This window comes from Malaclemys terrapin, chromosome 8 (genome assembly GCF_027887155.1).
Source record: "Malaclemys terrapin pileata isolate rMalTer1 chromosome 8, rMalTer1.hap1, whole genome shotgun sequence".
NCBI lineage: Eukaryota > Metazoa > Chordata > Testudines > Emydidae > Malaclemys > Malaclemys terrapin.
Genome location: NC_071512.1, coordinates 49,499,222 through 49,522,194, shown reverse-complemented (window position 1 = coordinate 49,522,194; position 22,973 = coordinate 49,499,222). Strand labels below are relative to the sequence as shown.

General features: G+C 47.2%; 1 protein-coding gene across 1 annotated transcript; it reads right to left on the bottom strand.

Moving 5' to 3' along the window:
• Window positions 1–15,330: 15,330 nt before the first annotated feature.
• LRRC52 (leucine rich repeat containing 52) lies at window positions 15,331–21,461 on the bottom strand. The gene is made up of 2 exons (XM_054038607.1): window positions 20,828–21,461; window positions 15,331–15,964 (listed from the first exon to the last, which is right to left on the bottom strand). Exons 1-2 carry the CDS (start codon window positions 21,450–21,452, stop codon window positions 15,702–15,704), a joined length of 888 nt encoding a protein of 295 aa, XP_053894582.1. The 5' UTR covers window positions 21,453–21,461; the 3' UTR covers window positions 15,331–15,701.
• Between the last annotated feature and the right edge of the window lie 1,512 nt (window positions 21,462–22,973).

Below are 22,973 nucleotides of genomic sequence, written 5' to 3'. Positions count from 1 at the left end.
CCGCCCCGAGGGCGGGCCCGCAGCGCCGCGCACACCCGCCCCCTGGCCCTCAGCCCGCCCCACCCCGCCGTCGCCGTAGGGAGACTCTGGGCGCTGCGGCCTCCCAACTCCGCGTTACGCAGAATCCTCACAGCGTCCCCATAACCACCGTGACATCCCACAACACCCCTTCTGACCGGGGGACACACCCCGCCCCCATAATCACTGTGATACCCACAACACCCCCTCTGCCTAGGGGGACTCACTGCACCCCCATAATCACCATGACACCCCACAACACCCTCTCTGATGGGGGGACAACACACAGCACACCCATAATCACTGTGACACCACAGCACACATACACAACACCCTATGTAATCATTAGAATCATGGAAAATTAGGGTTAGAAGAGACCTCAGGAGGCGGGGCAGCCCACAACATTTTGGCATCTGAGGCGGGCAGCTCAAATGATGCCCCCATGCCCCCTCGCTTGGGCCAAAACTTTGAAAAGTCTCAATTCTGCCTTCTTCCTGTTCTCCTCTCATGGTACTGTTCTGCTACCTACCCCAATAAAAGAGAACTAACAACTTAAAATGCCTTGTTCAAAAATGTTAAGTAGCACTTAACTTTCAAACGCCTGAACAGCAAATGTAACTTTTCTTGTCTGCATAGTAAACACAGTACCGTAGCTAGGGGGGAGCAGGGCAGCGGCCGCTCCCCCACCGAGCACAAGTGGCACCTTTTAAATTTTTTACTCACCTGGCGGCGCTCTGGGTCTTTGGCGGTACTTTGGCGGCGGGCCCTTCACTAGCTCCGGGTGTTTTCGGCGGCACTGAAGGACCCGCCACCGAAATGCCGCTGAAGACCTGTGGAGTGAGTGAAGGTCATGCCGCCAAAGACCCGGAGCGCTGCCCCGTCAGTAAAAGCGCCGCCAAGTGAGTAAAAGCGCGGCAGCAGGTGGTGCCTTTTTTTCCCCGCTCCCCCTGTTCCCTCCACCTGGCTACGCCACTGAGTAAACACTGGCATTTTTATCTGTTTGAATAATCAAAGTGGTGCTTTCCGTGCCTTCTTGGTTGCAAAGATTTGAACTAGGGTTACCATCCGTCCAGGTTTCCCCGGACATGTCCGGCTTTTTCAGCCTTAAATGGCTGTCCGGGGGGGATTTCTAATGAAGTAGAAATGTCCGGGATTTCCCCCTTCCCCTCCTGCGGAGTGCGGCACGGCTGGTTGGACGCCTGGCCTGATTGAAAGCCGCTCGCAGCCACTAGGGCCTCTAGCAGCCAGAGTCCCTGCCCCTCCCCCGCTCCCTCCTCCCCCACAGAGCAGCGCGGAAGTGTTTGAGTCCACGTGGAGCCTGCATTTCTCCCTCTGCCGGGTGAGCAGGGGGAGCAGGGCAGGCGGCGGGAGGGGGTGTGTAGAGGCTGCAGGGTGAGTGGGGAACAGGGGGCACAGAGGCTGCAGGGGCGTGGGGGTGTAGAGGCTGCAGGGGCAGGACAGGCAGGGGGCGCAGAGGCTACAGGGCGAGTGGGGAGCAGGGGGCACAGAGGCTGCAGGGGCAGGGCAGGCAGGGGGCGCAGAGGCTGCAGGGCGAGTGGGGAGCAGGGGGCACAGAGGCTGCAGGGGCGGGGGGCTGCAGAGGCTGCAGGGTGAGGAGGAGCAGGGCAGGCAAGGGCATAGAGGCTGCAGGGGCTGCGGGGCAAGTGGGGAGCAGGGAAGCACTTAGCAACCCCCAACCAAGATCAGAGCGGGAGGGAGGAGGGGGAATGCGGGGTGCTCAGAGGAGGGGGCAGAGTTGGGGCAGGGACTTTGGGGAAGGGGTTGGAATGGGAGCGGAGAAGGGCTGGGGCTGGGGCGGGGCCGGGGGCAGGGGCAGGGAAGGGGTGGAGTTGGGGCAGGGCCGGGGGCGGGACCGGGGGCGGGACCAGGGCCCTGTGGAGTGTCCTCTTTTTTAAATGTTTGAATATGGTAACCCTATTTGAACTGCTTCCTGAAGGTCCACAGTCTGGGCCAGCTCATGCTCTATTGAGATGGTTGCAAGGCCGACCAGCCTCTCCTGTGTCATTGTGGAGAGTAGATGTGTTTTTATTAACTTCAGCTTCAAGAAGCTGCGTTCTCCACTGGCAACTGTTACAGGAAGTGTTAGAAGTACGTGCAGAGCAACAAAAGCATTTGGAAAGAGGCTCTAGCTTTTTTGCTGCCCCAAGCAGCAAAAAAAAGCGCCGCCCCCGAGCCCCCCCCGCCGAGTGCCGCGCCCCCCCTCCGCCGAGTGCCGCGCCGCCCCCCCACCGAGTGCTGCCGGAACCCCCCCCCAGCCGAGCGCCGAGCCCCGCGCCGCCCCCCCTGCTGAGCGCCGCGTGCCAGAGCCCGCCCCCCTGTGCCGAGTGCCGCCGGAACCCCCCCAGCGCGAGTCCCGTGCCGCTCCCCCGCCGATTACCGTGCGCCGGAGCCCGCCCCCCCCGCGGAATGCTGTGCCGCGCTCCTCCCGCCGCCCCTTACCAGGTGCCGCCCCAAGCACGTGCTTGGGTGCCTGGTGCCTGGAGCCGGCCCTGGAGGGTGATCATCTTATTTGTGCACATATATTCCAGAACAACCTTTAGAATTGATCCTGCTGAAATGTATCTTGAAAGGGCTTTCAGTTCATCATCTAAATCACTCGCAGCAATATCGCGCATATCATCATGTGTCAACACTGTCTCTAGTGCCCTGCATTGCTGGTGTAGGTCTTCTTCAGGTAGAGTGAGGAATTTTGGAATATCATACAACATCCCAAATATACTGCTGTGTTCCTTGAGCTGCATGAAACGTTCTTCAACTGACTGTATTGCACAGTCTAGCACAGGGGTCGGCAACCTTTCAGAAGTGGTGTGCCGAGTCTTCATTTATTCATTCTAATTTAAGGTTTCGCGTGCCAGTAATACATTTTAATGTTTTTAGAAGGTCTCTCTGTCTAAGTCTATAATATATAACTAAACTATTGTTGTATGTAAAGTAAATAAGGTTTTTAAAATGTTTAAGAAGCTTCATTTAAAATTAAATTAAAATGCAGAGCCTCCCCGGACTGGTGGCCAGGACCTGGGCAGTGTGAGTGCCACTGAAAATCAGCTCGTGTGCAGCCTTTGGCACGTGTGCCATAGGTTGCCTACCCCTGGTCTAGCACCTTTTTAAAGCATTCAACTTTGAATTGTTGTTTGGGGTCTCTTATGGGATTATCCCGTGCCTCATAATCAAAATGTCTTCTTCAATGACTCTTGTATTCTTGAATGGGTGGGAAAATAGCTTCAGTGTGAAGTTCCTCTGCCAACTTCGGTGCACTCTTCAGAACATTTTGAAATCCCTCATCTGACCGGTAAGACTGTAGGTATGACTTTGCTTTGTCCAGTTGTTCCATTGCTCCAGATATATCAAGGTCAGCATCTTGGAATCTCTTGCTTACATTTATTTCAAACAGTATGTCATGCCACAACACTAAGCCACACAGAAATTTGAAGTTATGTATGTTTCTGGTGATTCCATTTCCCTCTGCCACTGTTCTCCCACGAACAGTTCCTGTCATAGCATTATCCTCCATAATGGCAACTATGGCATCATCTATCTTCCCAATTTGGTATTTGACAGGCTTTATCACCTCCACTTGACTTTCCCATCGTGTGGCACTCGACTTTCCCATCGTGTGGCACTCAGTGGTTTCAGTGTCAGAGAGGATGTTCCCAGATGTTGCTTCAAAATTTGCCATTGATGAGTTGATGCAGAGAAAAATACATAGATGCTTTGAATTACATTAAAGAATTCAGCAGCCTCACTAGAAGTTGATGCTGCATCACTGACCACCAAGTTCAATGAATGAGAACTGCATGGGACACAAAAAGCTCGAGGGTTTAACTCGCGGATCCGTGTCTGCACTCCTCTGTTCTTTCCTCTCATTTTGGCACCATTATCGTAACCCTGACCTCTCATGTCAGCTGTCACAATTCCCTTATCGTCCAGCTTTTTAAGAAGCACATTTGTCATACCAGCTCCTGTAGTATCATCAATGTCAATAAATTATAGAAAATGCTCTCCGACAGTCACCATTGCAGGGACATTTTCAGTAGGTTCTGTTGTTGTTACAAAATGCAGCATTAAAGTAATTTGTTCCGTATGGCTGATGTCAGGTGTACAGTCCAGAATAACAGAGTAATATCTTGCTGACTTCAGATCTGCCACAATCTTCTGTTTGACTTTTGTTGCCAGTATGATCTCATTTTGAGTTGTTTTTCCAACGTAGTGGTGTGTGTACATTTCTTGGGTGGTGACTCTTCTTAGACGCTCCTGGAGTACAGCATCAAACTCAGCCATCAGCGCCACAGTTTTAAGGAAGTTTCCATTGTTTGGCACATACAGCTGATCTGAAGTGCCACAGGTTTTGGGTAGCAAGCATTCTCACAATGGCAATGAGCCTTTTCAGAACATTTTGCCAGTAAAGAGACTCTGATGCAATCTTCTCTTGATGCTGATCATCTATGGTGCCTTTAACCTTAGTCTCATCTCAAGCTCTTTCCACCTATGGAATGCTCTCTGGTGATTTGCTGCCTTCTCATGGCATGCCAGATTTCTAGACAGATTTTTCCAGTCCTTTGTTCCTGTAGAACCCAATGTGGCTGGAACGTTAGACTGGAAGAGTTTGCAACAAAAACAGTATGCAGCATTCTGGGTTTTTGAGTACATAAGCCATGGCCTCTCCACTTTGTCACCATTGGGGATTTCACGCCAGTAATGTGTTGGATGGAAACTTCTATTTTCATTGTCTTTGGGGAACATGAAGTTTTTCACTTGCTGTGGCCCGTGCAGTACAAGGAAGTTCCTCAGGCTACTGCTCAAGTGGGTCCACAGTCCTGGATCATCTAGACTTAAGAAACTAAACTCAGCAGCAGCTGTTTCTTGCGCCTCCCCCACACACTTCTCTGATCTACACTTTTTTTCAGGAATGTGCATGGTTACATCTATTTGAGATGGAGATATGGATGCTGCAGTAGATGCCAGGTCATCTGCACTCTGACTAACTGGAAGATCCTGCATCTCCTCACCACTCACATCCTCACTGGGCCTGGAAGGCTCAACCGTGAACATTTGTGTCTATGTATCTCAGGAGAGCTCCTTCCTGCTTAGATAGAAAAGCTTCCCTTGCTTTCTTTCTTTTTCTGAATGCTGCCCCAGAGGGGCATTTTCTTCTTTCACTCATGACTGCTGTTCTGTGCCAGCTATAGTGGCTCTCAACACTCAATTGAAGGGGACAAATAAGCAGGCTGGTAGCAGGGTCTGAGTGAGGGAAGATATCAGCGTCTTAAGGGCCTAACTGGCTCCTACTATTTCCATTGACTGCCTGTTCTCCTCAAGTGGGTTCAGGGAAGCAGCAGGAAACAGGAAGCTCCCTGAGAAACTGGTGTTAATCAGTCCAGGCTCCTGGGGGTGCTAGAGAGGTACATAAGAGGCTCCTCCTCCTCTCTCTCCCTGCAGCTCCCGCTGCTTTCTGTTATTCCCTCTCACCTTTTTTCCTGCCTGCCTGTTATGTCTCTTGTGCCCTCCTTCCTTCAGCACAGCACTCCACCATCTCTGTGCATCTAGAGCAGAGAGAATACATATGCACCAGCAGCAGACACAATTTTCTACACTTTGGGTCCTAGTGGTACCCTTCCACAATCTGGTACCTAAGGCAGCCTCCTCAGTTCGCCTCATGGTAAGGCCAGCCCTGTCAGGAGGTCATCTAGTCAACCCCACTGTTCAATGCAGGACCAACCCCAACTAAATCATCCCAGCCAGGACTTTGTCAAGCTGGGCCTTAAAAACCTCTAAGGATGGAGATTCCACCACTTCCCTAGGTAACCCATTCCAGTGCTTCACCACCCTCCTAGTGAAATAGTGTTTCCTAATATGCAACCTAGACTTCCCCCACTGCAACTTGAGACCATTGCTCCTTGTTCTGTCATCTGCCACCACTGAGAACAGCCTAGCTCCATCCTCTTTGGAACCCCCCTTTAGGTAGTTGAAGGCTGCTATCAAGTCCCCTCTCACTCTTCTTTTCTGCAGACTAAATAAGCCCAGTTCCCTCAGCCTTTCCTCATAAGTCATGTGCCCCAGCCCGCTGATCATTTTCGTTGCCCTCCACTGGACTCTCTCCAATTTATTCACACCCTTTCTGTGGGGGAGGGGGGTCAAAATTGGACATAATACTCCAGATGTGGCCTCACCAGTGCCGAATAAAGGGGAATAATCATTTCCCTCGATCTGCTGACAATCTCCTACTAATGCAGCCCAATATGCCATTAGCCATCTTGGCAACAAGGGCACACTGCTGACTCATATCCAGCCTCATATCCATTGTGACACCCACCTATCTAAAGCCCCCCATATGAACAGTCCCCTGTAATCACAGTGTCAACCTCACTTCAGAGAGTCCTTTATAATTATCGCCTCCTTCCAAAAGACCCCCTCAGTCACTGACACCACCCCCTGCAGTGTCCTTTTTATTCACTAATACGCCCACCCAGCTGCTCCCATTTAATCACTGGGAAATCCCCACACAACCCCATCTAATCACAAAGACACCCCCAAAGAGCCTTCTATAATCTCTGAGACACCCACCCACAATATCCCCTCAAACACCACTCACAAAGTCCCCTCTTAATCTCCATCACCAGGGTCTCCCAAAATAACTCACTCAGCCCTCCATGACCATTGAGGCAATCTCACACGGTACCAATCCTCAAGACATCTCACATGTACATGGCCTCTTATGGATAGGATAGATGATTCTTTCTCCTGGGGAAAGAGGTGGAGACTAAAACAGAACCAGAAGATGATCCTGAGTCATATCCTGACTGAGGCATCTGAACCTTAGACCACTGGGTCGTTAAGTTGATGAGGGAGCCTGCAGGCAATGGATTCATCTTCACTGATGATTATGAACTACTTAAAGAAGCCATTCTTGGTTGGCTGGGACTCACTGAGGTGGGTTACTAGTGGTGGTTCAGACCAGAAAGGTTTGTCTCATAATATTGGCTTAAAGCAGCAGCATGTTGGCTGTGAGATCCCAGCTTCCAGAGACCAAATAAAACCAGAGGCTGATTCCCTTGAGGAAGGAGTGGAGTTGATGGCATTCACACAATTTTGTGCGATCCTGCTGGCTGGACCTAAGGAATGGGTTTATTGTTACTTGGTAGCCAATCTAAAAGGTGCTGTACTCCTGCTGGAGAATTTTCTAAGTGCTGAGCTGAGCTATGGAGCTGTAACCCTAGCTAGGAAATCAGGGTTTAGGTGATGAAAAGTGGATATGCAGTGAAGGGACAGCCGTGAAAAACTATGGATGCCATTTAAAGGATTTTAGTGGGTTGGGATTTCTTGTATTGAGCCATTACACATTCCTAGGTTGAGAGTCACAAACAGATCAGCCTAGTTTCACATGGCAGACCTACAGCAGCCTCTACTGTTCCCTTCCTGGCTCTCTGCTATTCCTCTGACAGTGCATTTTTTTAAAAAGGAGGAGATGCGCAACCTCCCCCTCATATAGATGACCACAGTGGACATGTCCAACATGTCACAATTTGCTTCCTCTGTTTGTCTTGAGGACTTCCTGAATGCCACAGTCAGCAGGGCATTTGATTACATCACCTTCCCCAGGTGAGCAACATGGGGAAGTTCTACCAGAGAGCCCACTTTCTATTGGTGCTGGGAACCGTGCATAACACCTATAGTTCCTGGAGTGCTCCCAACTGAAACACTGCAGCCTTTAGGAACAGGAAACATTTCTATTCAATCCATGAAGATGTTGTGTGTATGAAACCTGCAAACTGCCAAATTTTACTTTGCAAACTTTTGAAATTTTTGTCCATAGCCTTTAGATCTTCCTGCATTGGGAGACTTCTTTCCTACATACTCAGAGGAGGTCATGCACTTATAGAATCCCTATAGTTGTCTGTCAAGTTAAGAGTTAATTTGACAATAGTAAGAATATACCTTCCTTAATCAATAGCAGGTGTTTTTCCTCTTCCACATGTGACCAATTACATTTTTAGCTATCATAATAAGATGGTTGCCAAGATTTTGATAAAAGTTCATCAGAGGAGTATTTGGATAGAATCCTAAGGGGGGGAATGGCTGGGTAAAATGGAAGTGGAGTCCTCTGATGCCATTTGAAATGTCTTTGCCCTTCAACCAGAAATCTAGTATGACTGTACAAAACCATCACAAGTGGCTAAAGAAACCAGTGACTAGTGGTTTCTAATTTCTCCATTTTTGGGTGTCCAGCCCCAGCTTGAGATACCCTGAACAGGCCTGATGTTCAAAAGGCAGGTGCTTATCCCTTTCTGAAAATAAGGCCCCTTAAAGGTGTCTCAGGTTGGGCACCCAAAAATTGCGGTATCTAAAGTCACTAGTCATTTTTGAAAACTGAAACCCAGACCTGTTATATTTTCATTAACATTTATAGGAAGTATCATTTTATTTGTCATTTTTCAGGTGTCGTGAATCCTTTAAACCAGTTTGATCTGAGTTTCTTTCACAGTATAGAATGACACTTTGACATATGGTCCCTAATGAGTATGTGAGTCCTAATAAGTCATCTTTGTGATCTATGTTTAAATTTCTCTTTTCATTTTTAAGATAGGAGACTTCAGCTGAACAGTAAAATTTCAACAGTATCTAAGACTATCTGACTATTTTCTGTTTAACCTCATGGGCCAGATTGTGATACCTTTACTCATGTTGAGTTGTATCTTCCTCTGCAAGTAGTTCCATTGAATTCAGTGTGAGTACTCGCGCTGTAATTATTCAGCGTGAGTACGGGGATCATCTTATGGCCCCTTTGAAGCAGCTCATTCTATTACAGTATATATATTTTATCAATATAGTGCTTTCTTAGTACACTGTGGTGTATCGTCTATGAAATTATATTTAAGATCATTGAGTGTTAATTCCAGCCATAGGCTCATGAGTCGGTTTTACAATCTATGTGCAGGTCATAGCATAATTGCTGTGAGACAATATGTGAATTTTGACCATGCTTGCTGAAATTTTCTCATTTTTGTCCTTTTTCTTCAACAGATGCAACTTGAATCAGATCAAGAGGCCAGAGTTTCACACGTGGAGTTGCTTTCCTTGTTCAGTGTAAGGTGATGATTCTTTTGGCAATGAACAGCGCTTGTGATACTAAGGATCTTATTTCTATACATTTTACATCTGTCATGTTCTGTATACATAACTCTGAGGTGATTTGTATCACAATGCCTATAATTTCTGACGATACTGTCACATGTAACTCGTAGTTTTGAACATTCCCGTACAATATGAAAAAATTCCAGCTTCAGTATAGCATCTGGTACAATATTTAGAGTTTGGGGGCTGGATTCTCCCATCCTCTAAGGCCACAAGCAGTGGAAACCAGGGGAACACTCTGCAGGAGGAAACCTGGCAGAGATAACTCTTCTGCCTCTTGCACCAGCAGCTCCTCACCTCATCCTTGAATATGGAGGGAAATATGCTGGTGGGAAATCTTAGGCAGAGGGGGATTCAAGCCTTCTTCTTTAAAGCACTGATCCAGGAAAACACTTCTGCCTGTGCTTAACTTTAACATTGACTTAGGACTACTCAAATGCTTAAAGTTAAGCACAGGCTTAACTTTGCTGGAATGGTTGAAGTGCTTGCGGGATCAGGGCCTTTGTCCCCAATAGCTAAGGAGATGCCTGCAAAAGGTTGATTTTCCAAACTATATTTATCAGGCCTTGTGAAGTCTACAAGGATTCTTCACAATTAAGTAGGGCACCTTTGATTTCTAAGGGTATGTCTACACTACGAAATTAGGTCGAATTTATAGAAGCCGGTTTTATAGAAATCAGTTTTATACAGTCGATTGTGTGTGTCCCCACATAAAATGCTCTAAGTGCATTAATTCGGTGGACCACGTCCACAGTACCGAGGCTAGCGTCGACTTCCGGAGCATTGCATTGTGGGTAGCTATCCCACAGTTCCCGCAGTCTCCGCCGCCCATTGGAATTCTGGGTTGAGATCCCAATGCTTGATGATGCAAAAACAGTGTCGCGGGGGGTTCTGGGTACATGTCGTCAGGCCCCTCCCGCTCCGTCAGAGCAACAGCAGACAATCGATTCGCGCCTTTTTACCTGGGTTACCTGTGCAGACAACATACCACGGCAAGCGTGGAGCCCGCTCAGCTCAGCTCAGCTCAGCTCACCGTCACCATATGTCATCTGGGTGCCAGCAGACGTGGGGCTGCATTGCTATACAGCAGCAGCTCCTTGCCTTTTGGAAGTAGATGATGTATTACGACTGGTATCCATCGTCGTTGTATTCCTCAGTGAGTTCGGTCAGAGGCACGTGGGCAGACATGTTTTGTCTCCTGGAGACTCAGTCCTGCTGGCAGTCCTATTGAACCATCTTGACGATGATTGCTAGCAGTCGTAGTACAGCATCTTCTGCCAAGCACCCAGAAGATGCCGATGGCTATCAGTCATGCTGCACCGTCTGCTGCCAGCTTAAGATGTAAAAAATAGATGGACCAGTTTTGTTCTCTATTCATTTGCTTCCCCCTCCCTCTGTGAAATCAACAGCCTGCTAAACCCAAGGTTTTGATTTCAATCTTTGGGGGGGCCATTCTGTGTGACAGTTGTTTGTGTTTCTCCCTGATGCACAGCCACCTTTGTTGATTTTAATTCCCTGTAAGCCAAGTCATCACTCTCCCCTTCTTCCCTCCGTCAGACAATAGTTTCGCGTTTTTTTTCAGCCAAGACGCCATAGCACTGATATCATGGAGCCCGCTCAGATCACCGCGGCAATTATGAGCACTATGAACACCACGCGCATTGTCTTGGAGTATATGCAGAGCCAGAACATGCCAAAGCAAAACCAGGCGAGGAGGCGATTGCAGCGATTGCAGCGTGGCGACGAGAGTGATGAGGAAATTGACATGGACATAGACCTCTCACAAAGTACAGGCCCCAGCAATGTGCAAATCATGGTGTTACTGGGGCAGGTTCATGGCGTGGAACACCGATTCTGGGCCCGGGAAACAAGCACAGACTGGTGGGACCGTATCGTGTTGCAGGTGTGGGACGATTCCCAGTGGCTGCGAAACTTTCGCATGTGTAAGGACACTTTCATGGAACTTTGTGACTTGCTTTCCCCTGCCCTGAAGCGCCAGAATACCAGGATGAGAGCAGCCCTCACAATTGAGAAGCAAGTGGCGATAGCCCTGTGGAAGCTTGCAACGCCAGACAGCTACCAGTCAGTCGGGAATCAATTTGGAGTGGGCAAATCTACTGTGGGGGCTGCTGTGATCCAAGTAGCCAGCGCAATCAAAGACCTGCTGATATCAAGGGTAGTGACTCTGGGAAACGTGCAGGTCATAGTGGATGGCTTTGTTGCAATGGGATTCCCAAACTGTGGTGGGGCGATAGACAGAACCCATATCCCTATCTTGTCACCGGAGCACCAAGCCACCGAGTACCTAAACCGCAAGGGGTACTTTTCAATGCTGCTGCAAGCCCTGGTGGATCACAAGGGACGTTTCACTAACATCAATGTGGGATGTCCGGGAAAGGTACATGATGCTTGCGTCTTCAGGAACAAAAGCTGGAGGAAGGGACTTTCTTCCCGGACCAGAAAATAACCATTGGGGATGTTGAAATGCCTATCGTGATCCTTGGGGACCCAGCCTACCCCTTAATGCCATGGCTCATGAAGCCGTACACAGGCAGCCTGGACAGTAGTCAGGACCTGTTCAACTATTGGCTGAGCAAGTGCCGAATGGTGGTGGAATGTGCATTTGGATGTTTAAAAGCGCGCTGGCACAATTTACTGACTCGGATAGACCTCAGCAAAGCCGATATTCCAATTGTTATTGCTGCTTGCTGTGCACTCCACAATATCTGTGAGAGTAAGGGGGAGACATTTATGGCAGGGTGGGAGCTTGAGGCAAATCGCCTGGCCGCCGATTACGCGCAGCCAGACACCAGGGTGGTTAGAAGAGTACAGCAGGGCGCGGTGCGCATCAGAGAAGCTTTGAAAACCAGTTTTGTGACTGGCCAGGCTACAGTGTGAAACTTCTGTTTGTTTCTCCTTGATGAACCCTCCGTCCCCCCCCGCCCCCCGGTTCACTCTACTTCCCTGTAAACTAACCACCCTCTCCTCCCCCCTTTGAGCACCGCTTGCAGAGGCAATAAAGTTATTGTTACTTCACATTCATACATTCTTTATTAATTCATCACACAACTAGGGGGATAACTGCCAAGGTAGCCCGGGAGGGGTGGGGGAGGAGGGAAGGAAAAGGACACACTGCAGTTTAAAACTTTAACACTTATTGAAGGCCAGCCTTCTGATGTTTGGGCAATCATCTGGGGTGGAGTGACTGGGTGGTCGGAGGCCCCCCCACCGCGTTCTTGGGCGTCTGGTTGAGGAGGCTATGGAACTTGGGGAGGAGGGCACATATCCAATTCTCTGGGATGATCACTTCACCCCTTCCCCCCACCGCGTGGCTAACAGCGGGGAACATTTCTGTTCAGCTGAGCAGGAACGGGCACCTCTGAATGTCCCCTTAATAAAATCACCCCATTTCAACCAGGTGACCGTGAATGATATCACTCTCCTGAGGATAAGAAAGAGAGATAAGGAATGGATGTTGTCTGCATGCCAGCAAACACCGGGACCATATGCTGCCAGGCTTTGTTATGCAATGATTCCAGACTACATGCTACTGGCCTGGCGTGGTAAAGTGTCCTACCTTGGTGGACTGGATAAGGCAGCCCTCCCCAGAAACCTTTTGCAAAGGCTCTGGGAATACATGAAGGAGAGCTTTCTGGAGATGTCCCTGGAGGATTTCCGCTCCATCCCCATACAAGTTAACAGACTTTTCCAGTAGCTGTACTGGCTGCGATTGCCAGGGCAAATTAATCATTAATCATTAAACACGCTTGCTTTCAAAGCATGTGTAATATTTACAAAGGTACACTCACCAGAGGTTCCTTGTGTGCCCTCAGGGTCTGGGAGCATGCCTTGGGTGAGTTCGGGGATTACTGCTTCCAGGTCCAGGGTGATAAACATATCCTGGCTGTTGGGGAAACTGGTTTCTCCGCTTCCTTGCTGTGAGCTATCTTCATTGTCTTCATCATCATCTTCCTCGTACCCCGAACCCGCTTCCCTGTTGCGTGATTCTCCATTGATGGAGTCAAAGCACATGGTTGGGACATGTTTGCGGCTCTGCCCCGGACCTTCCATTTGCCTCTCTGGCTTTGTGGTAGGCTTGCCTTAGCTCCTTAATTTTCACGCGGCACTGCTGTGCGTCCCTGTTATGGCCTCTGTCCTTCATGGCCTTTGAGACTTTTTCTAATATTTTGCCATTTCGTTTGCTGCTACGGAGTTCAGCTAGCACTGATTCGTCTCCCCATATGGCGAGCAGATCCCATACCTCCCGTTCTGTCCATTTTGGAGCTCTTTTGCGATCCTGGGACTCCATCATGGTTACCTGTGCTGATGAGCTCTGCGTGGTCACCTGTGCTCTCCACACTGGGCAAACAGGAAATGAAATTCAAAAGTTCGCGGGGCTTTTCCTGTCTACCTGGTCAGTGCATCTGAGTTGAGAGTGCTGTCCAGAGCGGTCACAATGAAGCACTGTGGGATAGCTCCCGGAGGCAATAACGTCAAATTCCGTCCACACTACCCCAAATCCGACCCGCAAAGGCCGATTTTAGCGCTAATCCCCTCGTCGGAGGTGGAGTAAAGAAACCGGTTTAAATGGCCCTTTAAGTCGAAAAAAAAGGGCTTCGTCGTGTAGACGTGTCCAGGTTTAATTCGATTTAACGCTGCTAAATTCGACCTAAGCTCGTAGTGTAGACCAGGCCTAAGGCATCATTTTAAACTAGTTTAGTTAAACCAGTACAAAAGCCTGTGTGGACACTCTGATTTTGGTTTAAACAAGGCTTATTTCAGTTTAGCTTAAGTCAATTAGGAATCAGTTTAAACTAAATTAAAATAAGCCACTCTCAATGCAAACTCAGGTCTAATTTGTAGTCTCCTAGCAGCATTTCTGTTTCCTAGATTTCTCCCACCTGTTGAATATAAATAAATTAAATAAATAAATTAATGGAGATATCCTATCTCCTAGAACTGGAAGGGACCTTGAAAGGTCATCGAGTCCAGCCCCCTGCCTTCACTAGCAGGACCAAGTACTGATTTTTGCCCCAGATCCCTAAGTGGCCCCCTCAAGGATTGAACTCACAACCCTGGGTTTAGCAGGCCAATGCTCGGTTTCAGATCAGTATGGGCCAGACTGTAAACCTATTACTCATATTGGTGACCAATTACTCACACAAGTAGTCCCCCTGAAGTCAATGGCAATACTTATTTGAGTAACTGCACACCAGTGTGGATGCGGGATTCACAATGTAGCCCTTTCATTGTAAACTCTTTGAGATGGGGACTGTGTAATTATATATGTGCAACACCTAACACAATGGGGCCCTGATTGGACACCTTAAGTGCTACTGCAATACAAAGAATAATACTCCCCATATGTGTTAGTGTCATTTTCACAAGACTAATCTTTTTATTGTAACTATTTATATTTTCTACCTGCATTTTTAATCACTCTTGGTCTCTTTGAGTTAGTTCTGTTTTTACTGTTATTTTCAGCTTCTTCCAAATTAGTCTCTTTCATGAAGCTGTTAAGGAAGTCCAGACCAAACAGATCGCTGCAGCACCCTACTAAACATCTTTCCCAAACTCAATACATTGCCGTTTATCATTACCATATATTTATTGTCCTTCAGGCAGTTTATTATCCAGCAGCTCATGTCCAAATCAATCTGCATTAATCTTTCAAGTAAGATTCTAGGAGACATGCTATTAGTTTCAGCCAGTAAGAGCTAAGCTGAGCTGCTCTCAGCAGGGAATTGTCTCTTCCTGGCTGCAATATTAAGGGGATGTTAAACATATATATCAGCTAGAGGTCACTCTATGGTGATCTTTCTGAAACACTTGGCTGCTTCATCTCCAGCATCTTTTGGGGAATAACTTGTATATCTTTTACAAATCATACTTAGATTGCAAGCTCTCTGGGACAGGGGTCATGGCCAAAATTTTCAAGAATAGGAGCCTAAAGTTGGGTTCCTAAATCCCTATTTAGGCTTCTAAATAAATAACCTGATTTTCAAAAGCATTTAGCTCCCAGCAACTTCCAGTGATCACCATTGCTCGACATTTTTGACATTTTGAACACTTGACATTTTTGAAAATCAGGACACATAGTCCAAGAGCCTAAATATGAATTTATGAGCCTGACTTTAGGCCCCTATTTTTGAATGTCTTTGCTCATGGCTTTCTACATATTCAGTAAGGTTCTTAGCTATTTGGGGGCACTCCGTAAATAACAAATATTAATTATCTGGCTGGTTGATAGATGAGCACTTACCATACTTTTGGCAGGCATCAATTAATTTGTCAATGGCCCAAGCCCAGCTGGAGAAAGAAATTTTGGAGAAAAGAAGGAGGAAGTAAGAAATTCCCCCAAAGAGGGTTAAATTACAACAAAAGGATTCCTGCAGTTGTATTTTGTGTCACAAGAATCTCATCTGGAAAGGCAGATAGACGGGGAAAGCCCAGGGGGACCAAGAGAAAGGTACGTCTAGTATCAGTCTCTGGCATCCCAGCATAGTTATTCACCAGGGCTTCAGAGGCTAGTTCTAGGTGGTTGCTTCTTCGTCTTCATCTTCGTCTTCATCATTCCCTCCCCTTGTTGTGTGGAATTCGTATAGCACTACACACATTCCAGCCAACCAGGCTGCCACAGTGCCGGCAGAGAATATACAGAAGCCAATCAGACCCAGGAAGGCGTAGTCTGTATCATGTAAATGGAGGAGACATGTGTAGTGGAGCTTCGACTCCACCCCAGGCATTGACCAGCCATGTAGAGCTGCTGGGCTGTAGCAGGAGATGTTCTCAGGATCTGTAGAGGAAACACAGAAGAAACCCTCTCTTGTGTATGCCTTGAGCAACAGTAAATAGGAGTCCGGAGGCAACTTAGAAAAATAACTTGTCTTCACGCAAATGTCCCTAGTAATAAAGGATGCTGGGGAGGGCAAAATCAGTATGGTTTTATCTCTGTATCTGAATAACATTCGGGATGAGGCCGAACACCCCCAAACTTGGGGCAACTTCAGTTTTGCATGTGGATCCAAACACAGCTCTGCATAAAACATTGGTGCTCTGTTTCCTTATCAGGCATCAGTAGCTTTTAAAAGGCCTGGCTGGGGCATTGTTTTGCAGTACAGTTGGGCTCCCTGATTTGCCCATAAGCTGCAGTTGCCCTCGGATCCCCCTTCATTGGTGGGATGGGTTTGGATGGATGGAACATCCATCTTATCTGTACCTTCTCGCCTGTATCTGTGGCAGTGGCTCACATGAGCAGGGAGCTTCTTATTTCCCTCCCAGCTGGAAAGAGAGGTGCTCTTGGTCAAAGGCACTCGTCCTGGATATGTTTACCCGCAGCATTAAAGTTTAACTGCAGTTCTCACCCTAGTCCCAGGGAAACATAAAACCTCCTGCCTCTTTCACACACAAAGTGTTGCTGGAAGGTAGAAAAGCCTGACAGGGAAGAGAATGAGAACTGACACATAGGCCTTCTGCCCTTTCTATCAACTCTTTATTCACCCCTCTCTGGCACTGGTGAGTAGCAGCCATGATGCTGATAGGGAAAATCCCTCTTCTCCCCCTCAGTCCTAGCAGAAGCTGCTCCTGTAATGTTATTGACACAAACTGTGACCGTATAGACCATTGTTGCAACCAACGTTCTGTAGTGGCACCAAATCTTGTACAAAGGAGGTCAAGTAAGGTGTCTATGAAAAGGTTATCATTTGCTGGTTATGATTATGCTATCTGGAGGCATGTATCATTTTTGTATTTAAAGTTATAAGTATTGGCTCTATACTGTCTATATTTCAAACTTGTGCTATGCTTCTGGGTGACACCCCAGATAGCTTGGCATCAGCACCTTCAAGCCTGCTTGATGGCCCATTAAGGACCATCAGTTATACAATTAACCCACTGAGAGAAGGTGGATACACCTTATGACTCAGGAAGGCATGCAGGGACATGCCTATGGAGGGAACTCTAAAGCTTTCAAGCCATGTGCTGGGCAGCTTGTGTTTGAGACAAAGGAAGCACAGGCCACATGGCAAGAGACTATAAAAGGCAGCTGCATCTTCTCCAGCTTGTCTTCAATCCTGCTTCTTACCTCTGGAGGAACTTTGCTACACTGAAGCTCTGAACAAAGGACTGAATGACCCATCCAAGCTGTGGATGTACTTCAGAGACTTGATTTGAGCCTGCAGTTTATTCCATCACTGCTACAAGCCTGAACCAAGAACTTTGCCATTGCTGTATGTAATTAATTACTTTGACCTATTTTAGCTCTCATCTATATTTCTTTCTTTTTATGAATAAACCTTTAGATTTTAGATTCTAAAGGATTGGCAACAGCATGATTTGTGGGTAAGATCTGACTTGTGGGTAAGATCTGACCTGGGTCTGGGGCTTGGTCCTTTGGGATTGGGAGAAACTTTTTTCTTTTACTGGGGTATTGGTTTTCATAACCATTCATCTCCATAAGGAGTGGTGCTGGTGGTGATACAAGGGAACTGGAGTATCTGAGGGAATTGCTTATATGAATTCTGGTTAGCCAGTGGGGTAAAACCAAAGTCCTCTCTGTTTGGCTAGTTTGGTGTGCCTTAGTAATAAAGGACATCCAGCCTTGGGCTGTGACTGCCCTTCTCTAAGCAATCTGTCCTAAATTGATACTCTCAGTTGTGTCCTGCTAGTGGCCACTTCATTACAGCTCTTTCTCCTCCCTCTGTCCCACCATGTGAATGTCTCCAACACGCACAAGAAATCTGTGATGTGTCTATTGAGACTGACCTCTCTCCTCATGCAAGAAAAACGCACTTATTATTAAACACAAATAACCAAAGCCCCCAGTTTCCCACAGCTGTTGCATGGGGCTTCAAGACTGATGCACCCAGTCATCTGCTGTAACCCTTTTTTGTATTGGTGCCTATAATAATACACATGGTTTCTTACACTCCTGTATAAGACTCCGATGCACTTTCTCCCATCTACAATGTTATTACTATGATTAGGTCTTTACACAACTCCATAGGCATGTGTAGCACTTACAGGCAAACAAAAGAGCTTCCTGCCCCAAGGCAGGTACTTAAATAACCTTAACTCTGCACTGAGTAACACCAGCCTCCAATCTTCCTTTCTTTGTTTTTACTGAGAGTCTTGCCCAGCCAATCCTTAAACAATTACTATTTTCAGAATCCCCTCTCAGCATTGTGCTGTGTGTAATTCTTTAAAGACTGGGGCTTGTGAACATTTGGAGTTGGGAAAAGCCAGCATACATTTCAGTGACTCCCAAACACGCTCTTACTCTTGGGACCAAAACGACTCTGGGAAAGTGAAATGGAGACTCTTCTACCCTGTGCACAAGCAACAGCTACAATCCAGTTACATAATCTTTTAACTGAGGCAGAAAAAAACCCAGCTGGATTTCGGCATTTCTGGTGATTTAAGAAAAAAATAATCTTTCAGACCTCAACTCGGGAAATTATTACTATTGAGAACAGCATTTAAGCGTGTGCTTAATTATCACTGGAGTCAAAGGGATTTAAGCAGGTGCTCATGTGCTTTCCTGATCCAGGACTTCATGTTGTAAATTGAGTTAATTTGCTCTGGCATCCTTGAGAATGAGAGAGAACATATGGGAGCCCCACAATAGCTAATGCACAAGAGATACTTTCCTGAGTACGATCACACTTAATGTCCTATTTTACACTCTGTCAATCCTCCTCAATGTGTAGGGCCTGATCCAAAGTCTGCTGCAGTTAATAAAAGGACTCCCACTGAGTTCAGCATGGGCTCTGTATCAGGCCTTTAATACTGAGTGCTGTACAAAAGGTATCTGCATTCAGGGCAAAAACGATTGAGATAAAAGTGCTGTGATAGTGTGAGTAGAGAAATGGTTTACCCCTGCTCCAGCAGAACAGCTCTTACTCTTAGGGAAAAGGTCATTGCTTGTACTGCTCATGTAACAAAAATATAGGCAGGGTATGAAAGTAGAGTGAAGTCCTGGCCCCGCCCCACTGAAATCAATGACAAAACTGCCACTGACTTCAATAGGGCCAGGATTTAACCTGTGGTATCCTGTCCCAGCTAGGGTCCCAGAGGAAAGGGAGCTGACTCAGTTTCATCCTCATGTGTGTTTGTACACAGAACAAAATTGCCATATAGTTGGCCCAAATGAATGTCTACATTCAAGAAGAGACACCCAGGAATGGAACAGCAGGACGATTTACAGGTTAGGGTAGGAGTGCATTGGCAGAACCATGGGGAGCCCTGGGTTGGAAAAGCAGGGTACTAGAGGTCAGAATCGAGGTGGGCTGGGCTGCGAGGCCCCAGGGCTGGAATAATGGTATCTCTTGCATTTTCATTTGAGGGTTTTTTTAATCTACCATTAAAAACCCTGAAATTTAACACCACTAGCAAAAAACTATACTCCAGAATGGAACTACAGAAACGTCCGGAAGTTCAGAGGAGCAGCTTTCCTCATCCAGAGCTTGCCCAAGAACTGCCTGTGGGTAATACAGCAGGACAGACACATGGCACTTTGAACTGATCACAGACTACAGTGGCACCAGCTGAGACTAGAGCAGGAATTTTAAAGGTCTAGCAAAACTCCTTGTTTCTTATCACTTAAGGCCAGTTCTTGATTGTTAGTTTAGCATTTTGTGGTTGCGCGCGCGCACACACACACACACGGTTGTTTGTATGTGGCCGAGGGGAGATATGATTGCTCTCTATAAATACATAGACAGATAAATACCAGAGAGGGAGAGGAGTTATTTAAATTAAGGGCTAATGTGGACACAAGAACAAATGGATATAAACTGGCCATCAACAAGTTTAGGCTTGAAATTAAAGGAAGGTTTCTAACCATCAGAGGAGTGAAGTTCTGGAACAGCCTTCCAAGGGGAGCAGTAGGGTCAAAAAACCTACCTGGCTTCAAGACTGAGCTTGGTAAGTTTATGGAGGGGATGGTATGATGAGACTGCCTACAATGGCGTGTGGCCCATCTGTGACTGCTAGTAGCAAATATCTCCACTGGCCAGAGATGGGACACTAGATGGGGAGGGCTCTGAGTTACTACAGATAATTCTTTCCCAGCTGTCTGGTTGGTGGCTCTTGTCCACATGCTCAGGGTCTAAGTGATCGTCATATTTGGGGTCAGGAAGGAATTTCCCCCCAGGTCAGATCAGCAGAGATCCTGTTTTTTTTTTTTTTTGCCTTCCTCTGTAGCATGGGGCACAAGTCACTTGTTGGTTTAAGCTAGTGTAAATAGTGGATTCTCTGTAACTTTAAGTCTTTCAATCATGATTTGAGGACTTCAGTAACTCAGCCAGAGGGTAGGGGTCTATTACAGGAATGAGTGGGCAAGGTTCTGTGGCCTGCGATGTGTAGGATATCAGACTAGATAATCATGATTGTCCCTTTTGGTCTTAAAGTCTAGGCATGCATGGGTGCCCTTGTATGTGTTTGATGGTATGTATATTGTTATGGTCAGAGGGCTCAATCCATGGCTAAGGTAAATTGGCACAGTTCAGTTGACTTCAATGGACCTGTGCTACTTTACACCAACTGAGAATCTGGCCCATAACGTGAAGAATAACAGTGACATTCTGATACAGAAAGCAGAACCATCTGCTTAGTTCCAGCCAAATTTTGGGGTGCCTGGGCTGGCCCACAAAGTCCTCACCTGGGAAGCGAACGCCACTCTCTTTCATCCAGAGGGTGAAGTCCAAGAAGGAGCAGTTACAGTTCCAGAGGTTTTCACTTAGACCCAGGGACTTCAGATTGGGCAGATCCTTGACAATGCTAATATCCAGGAATGTCAAGCCAGTCCGGCTCACATCCAGGTGCCTCAGCCAGGTGTTATTGGCAAAGGAATCCTTCTCAATCTCCACCAGATTTGGGTTGTCCGAGATCTTCAGCACCACCAGGCTACTGAGCTGGGAGAAAGTGGAGAAAGTGACCCGGGTGAGGTTGTTGAAGCTCAGGTCTAGGTAGATGAGCTTGTTGAGACTGATGAAGGTGAAATCCAGGTCTTCACTAATGGCATTCTCCCTGCAGTCCAGATAGACCAAGTCACTTAGGAAGTTCAGCTCCACCGATGGCAGGTAGGAGATGTTGTTGGTAGCCAGAATCAGCTGCCTTGTGTCCAGTGGAATGGTCGTGGGGAAATCTTGCAGCTGCTGCCCTGTGCAGTTCACTTCCAGGTATTGACAGGTACACTTTACTGGACAGTTCAGGCTCTTTGCCATCACTCCCATTCCAAAAAGAAGCACCAGCCACAGGGATTTGTGGCCATTGGGAGGGGACATGACACGGTACCTTATCTACTGTAGCTCCTCCACACTGCTTCAGCCCTTCAGAGAATGCTGGGGCAGAGGCCCTGCAGAGCTACAAAGCACCAGCCCTGTTCAAGCAGTTTTCTCATTCCAGTGAGACCGAAGAGGAGTTGAGCTGTGAGGCTGTTTGGAAGCTCTCTGTATCCCTCGCTCATGCAGCTCCCTGGCAGATTGCCTACTTGTCTGCTTAGCGAGAGTTCACCCTCTTTGTGCTTGAAAGTAAAGAAGAGCTGCTTGCAAATGGGAACATCTTCGAGTCACACCGGTTGCCAGTTGACACCTTTGTGACGTCAGTAGCTTGCAAAAGCAGCCTGGCTTCAGAGAGAGAATTCTAACCTAGCCAGCAGTGCAGATCTGTGTGTGAGTCTGCATGTGTGTGCAGGAGCAGCGCCAGGGTTTTTGCCACACTAGGCGGCAACGCTGCTCCTCTGAGCATTCGGCGGCGGGGGTCCTTCCGCTCCGTGTCTTTGGGGCACTTCGGTGGCGGGTCGCGGAGCGAGTGAAGGACCCGCTGCTGAATTTCCGCCAAAGACCCGGAGCGGAAGGACCCCCCCGCCTCCGAATTTCCGCTGAGGGCGGCAAACTGCTGCCCCACAAATCCTGCCACCCTAGGCGACCGCCTAGGATCGCCTAGTGGAAGCGCCGGCCCTGTGTGTGTGTATACAAATGTGCCTGTCTCTGTCTCAGGCATGCACAAAGCTCTGTGCATGTGGCTGTACTGAAAGAGTGTAGTGCTTGATGCAAGGAGGTCCATGTGAGTGCAGTGCCTACGTATACAAGTGTGTATTTATGTAATGGTGGTATAGTGTGTAGTGGTTAGGGGTGTTCATTTGCTCTAGTAGATAGATAGGTCTGCTTGATAGAACAAATAGGCTTGTATCTATATCTACAATGTGCGTGTTTGTGTGTGTGTGTCTTGGTTTTGTTTCCTTTCTTTGGATACATAGATCACACAAAAGAGACTTTCACATGCACTTATACTCAGGGTAAAATTTTTAAACTGCTTAGACCTTCTAGCCTCATTTGTGTTATAGAATCTTCACTTGATGATCCTCTGCACACCAGCCTTTTTATTGAGAAGATCTATGTTGTCTTTTGGCCTGTAAGCTCTTTGAGGCAGGAACTGTCACTTATTATGTGTTTGCACAGTGCCAACTGATGTGGGGACCAACCTGGTTGTGGCCTTTAGGAGCTACTGCAATATATATGTTAAATTACACACACAAAAAGTAAATTAAAACCATTATTAAGGTTACAAAGTCAAGACCTCAAAAATTAGAAAATACACCACTAGTTAGTTGTAACACTGTGTTGATTCAGAAGGAAGTGACCTAACCCACTCAGGAGGAAGTTACTATAGAAGAACAGACTCTTGAGACTTCTGTTTTAAAAAAAAAAAATTGGGTGGAAAGTGTAACATATTTTCTCTGTTATAGACATTTCTTTATCTTGGGGAAGTTTCCTTAAGCATGCTAAATATAAAGCGACCCGATA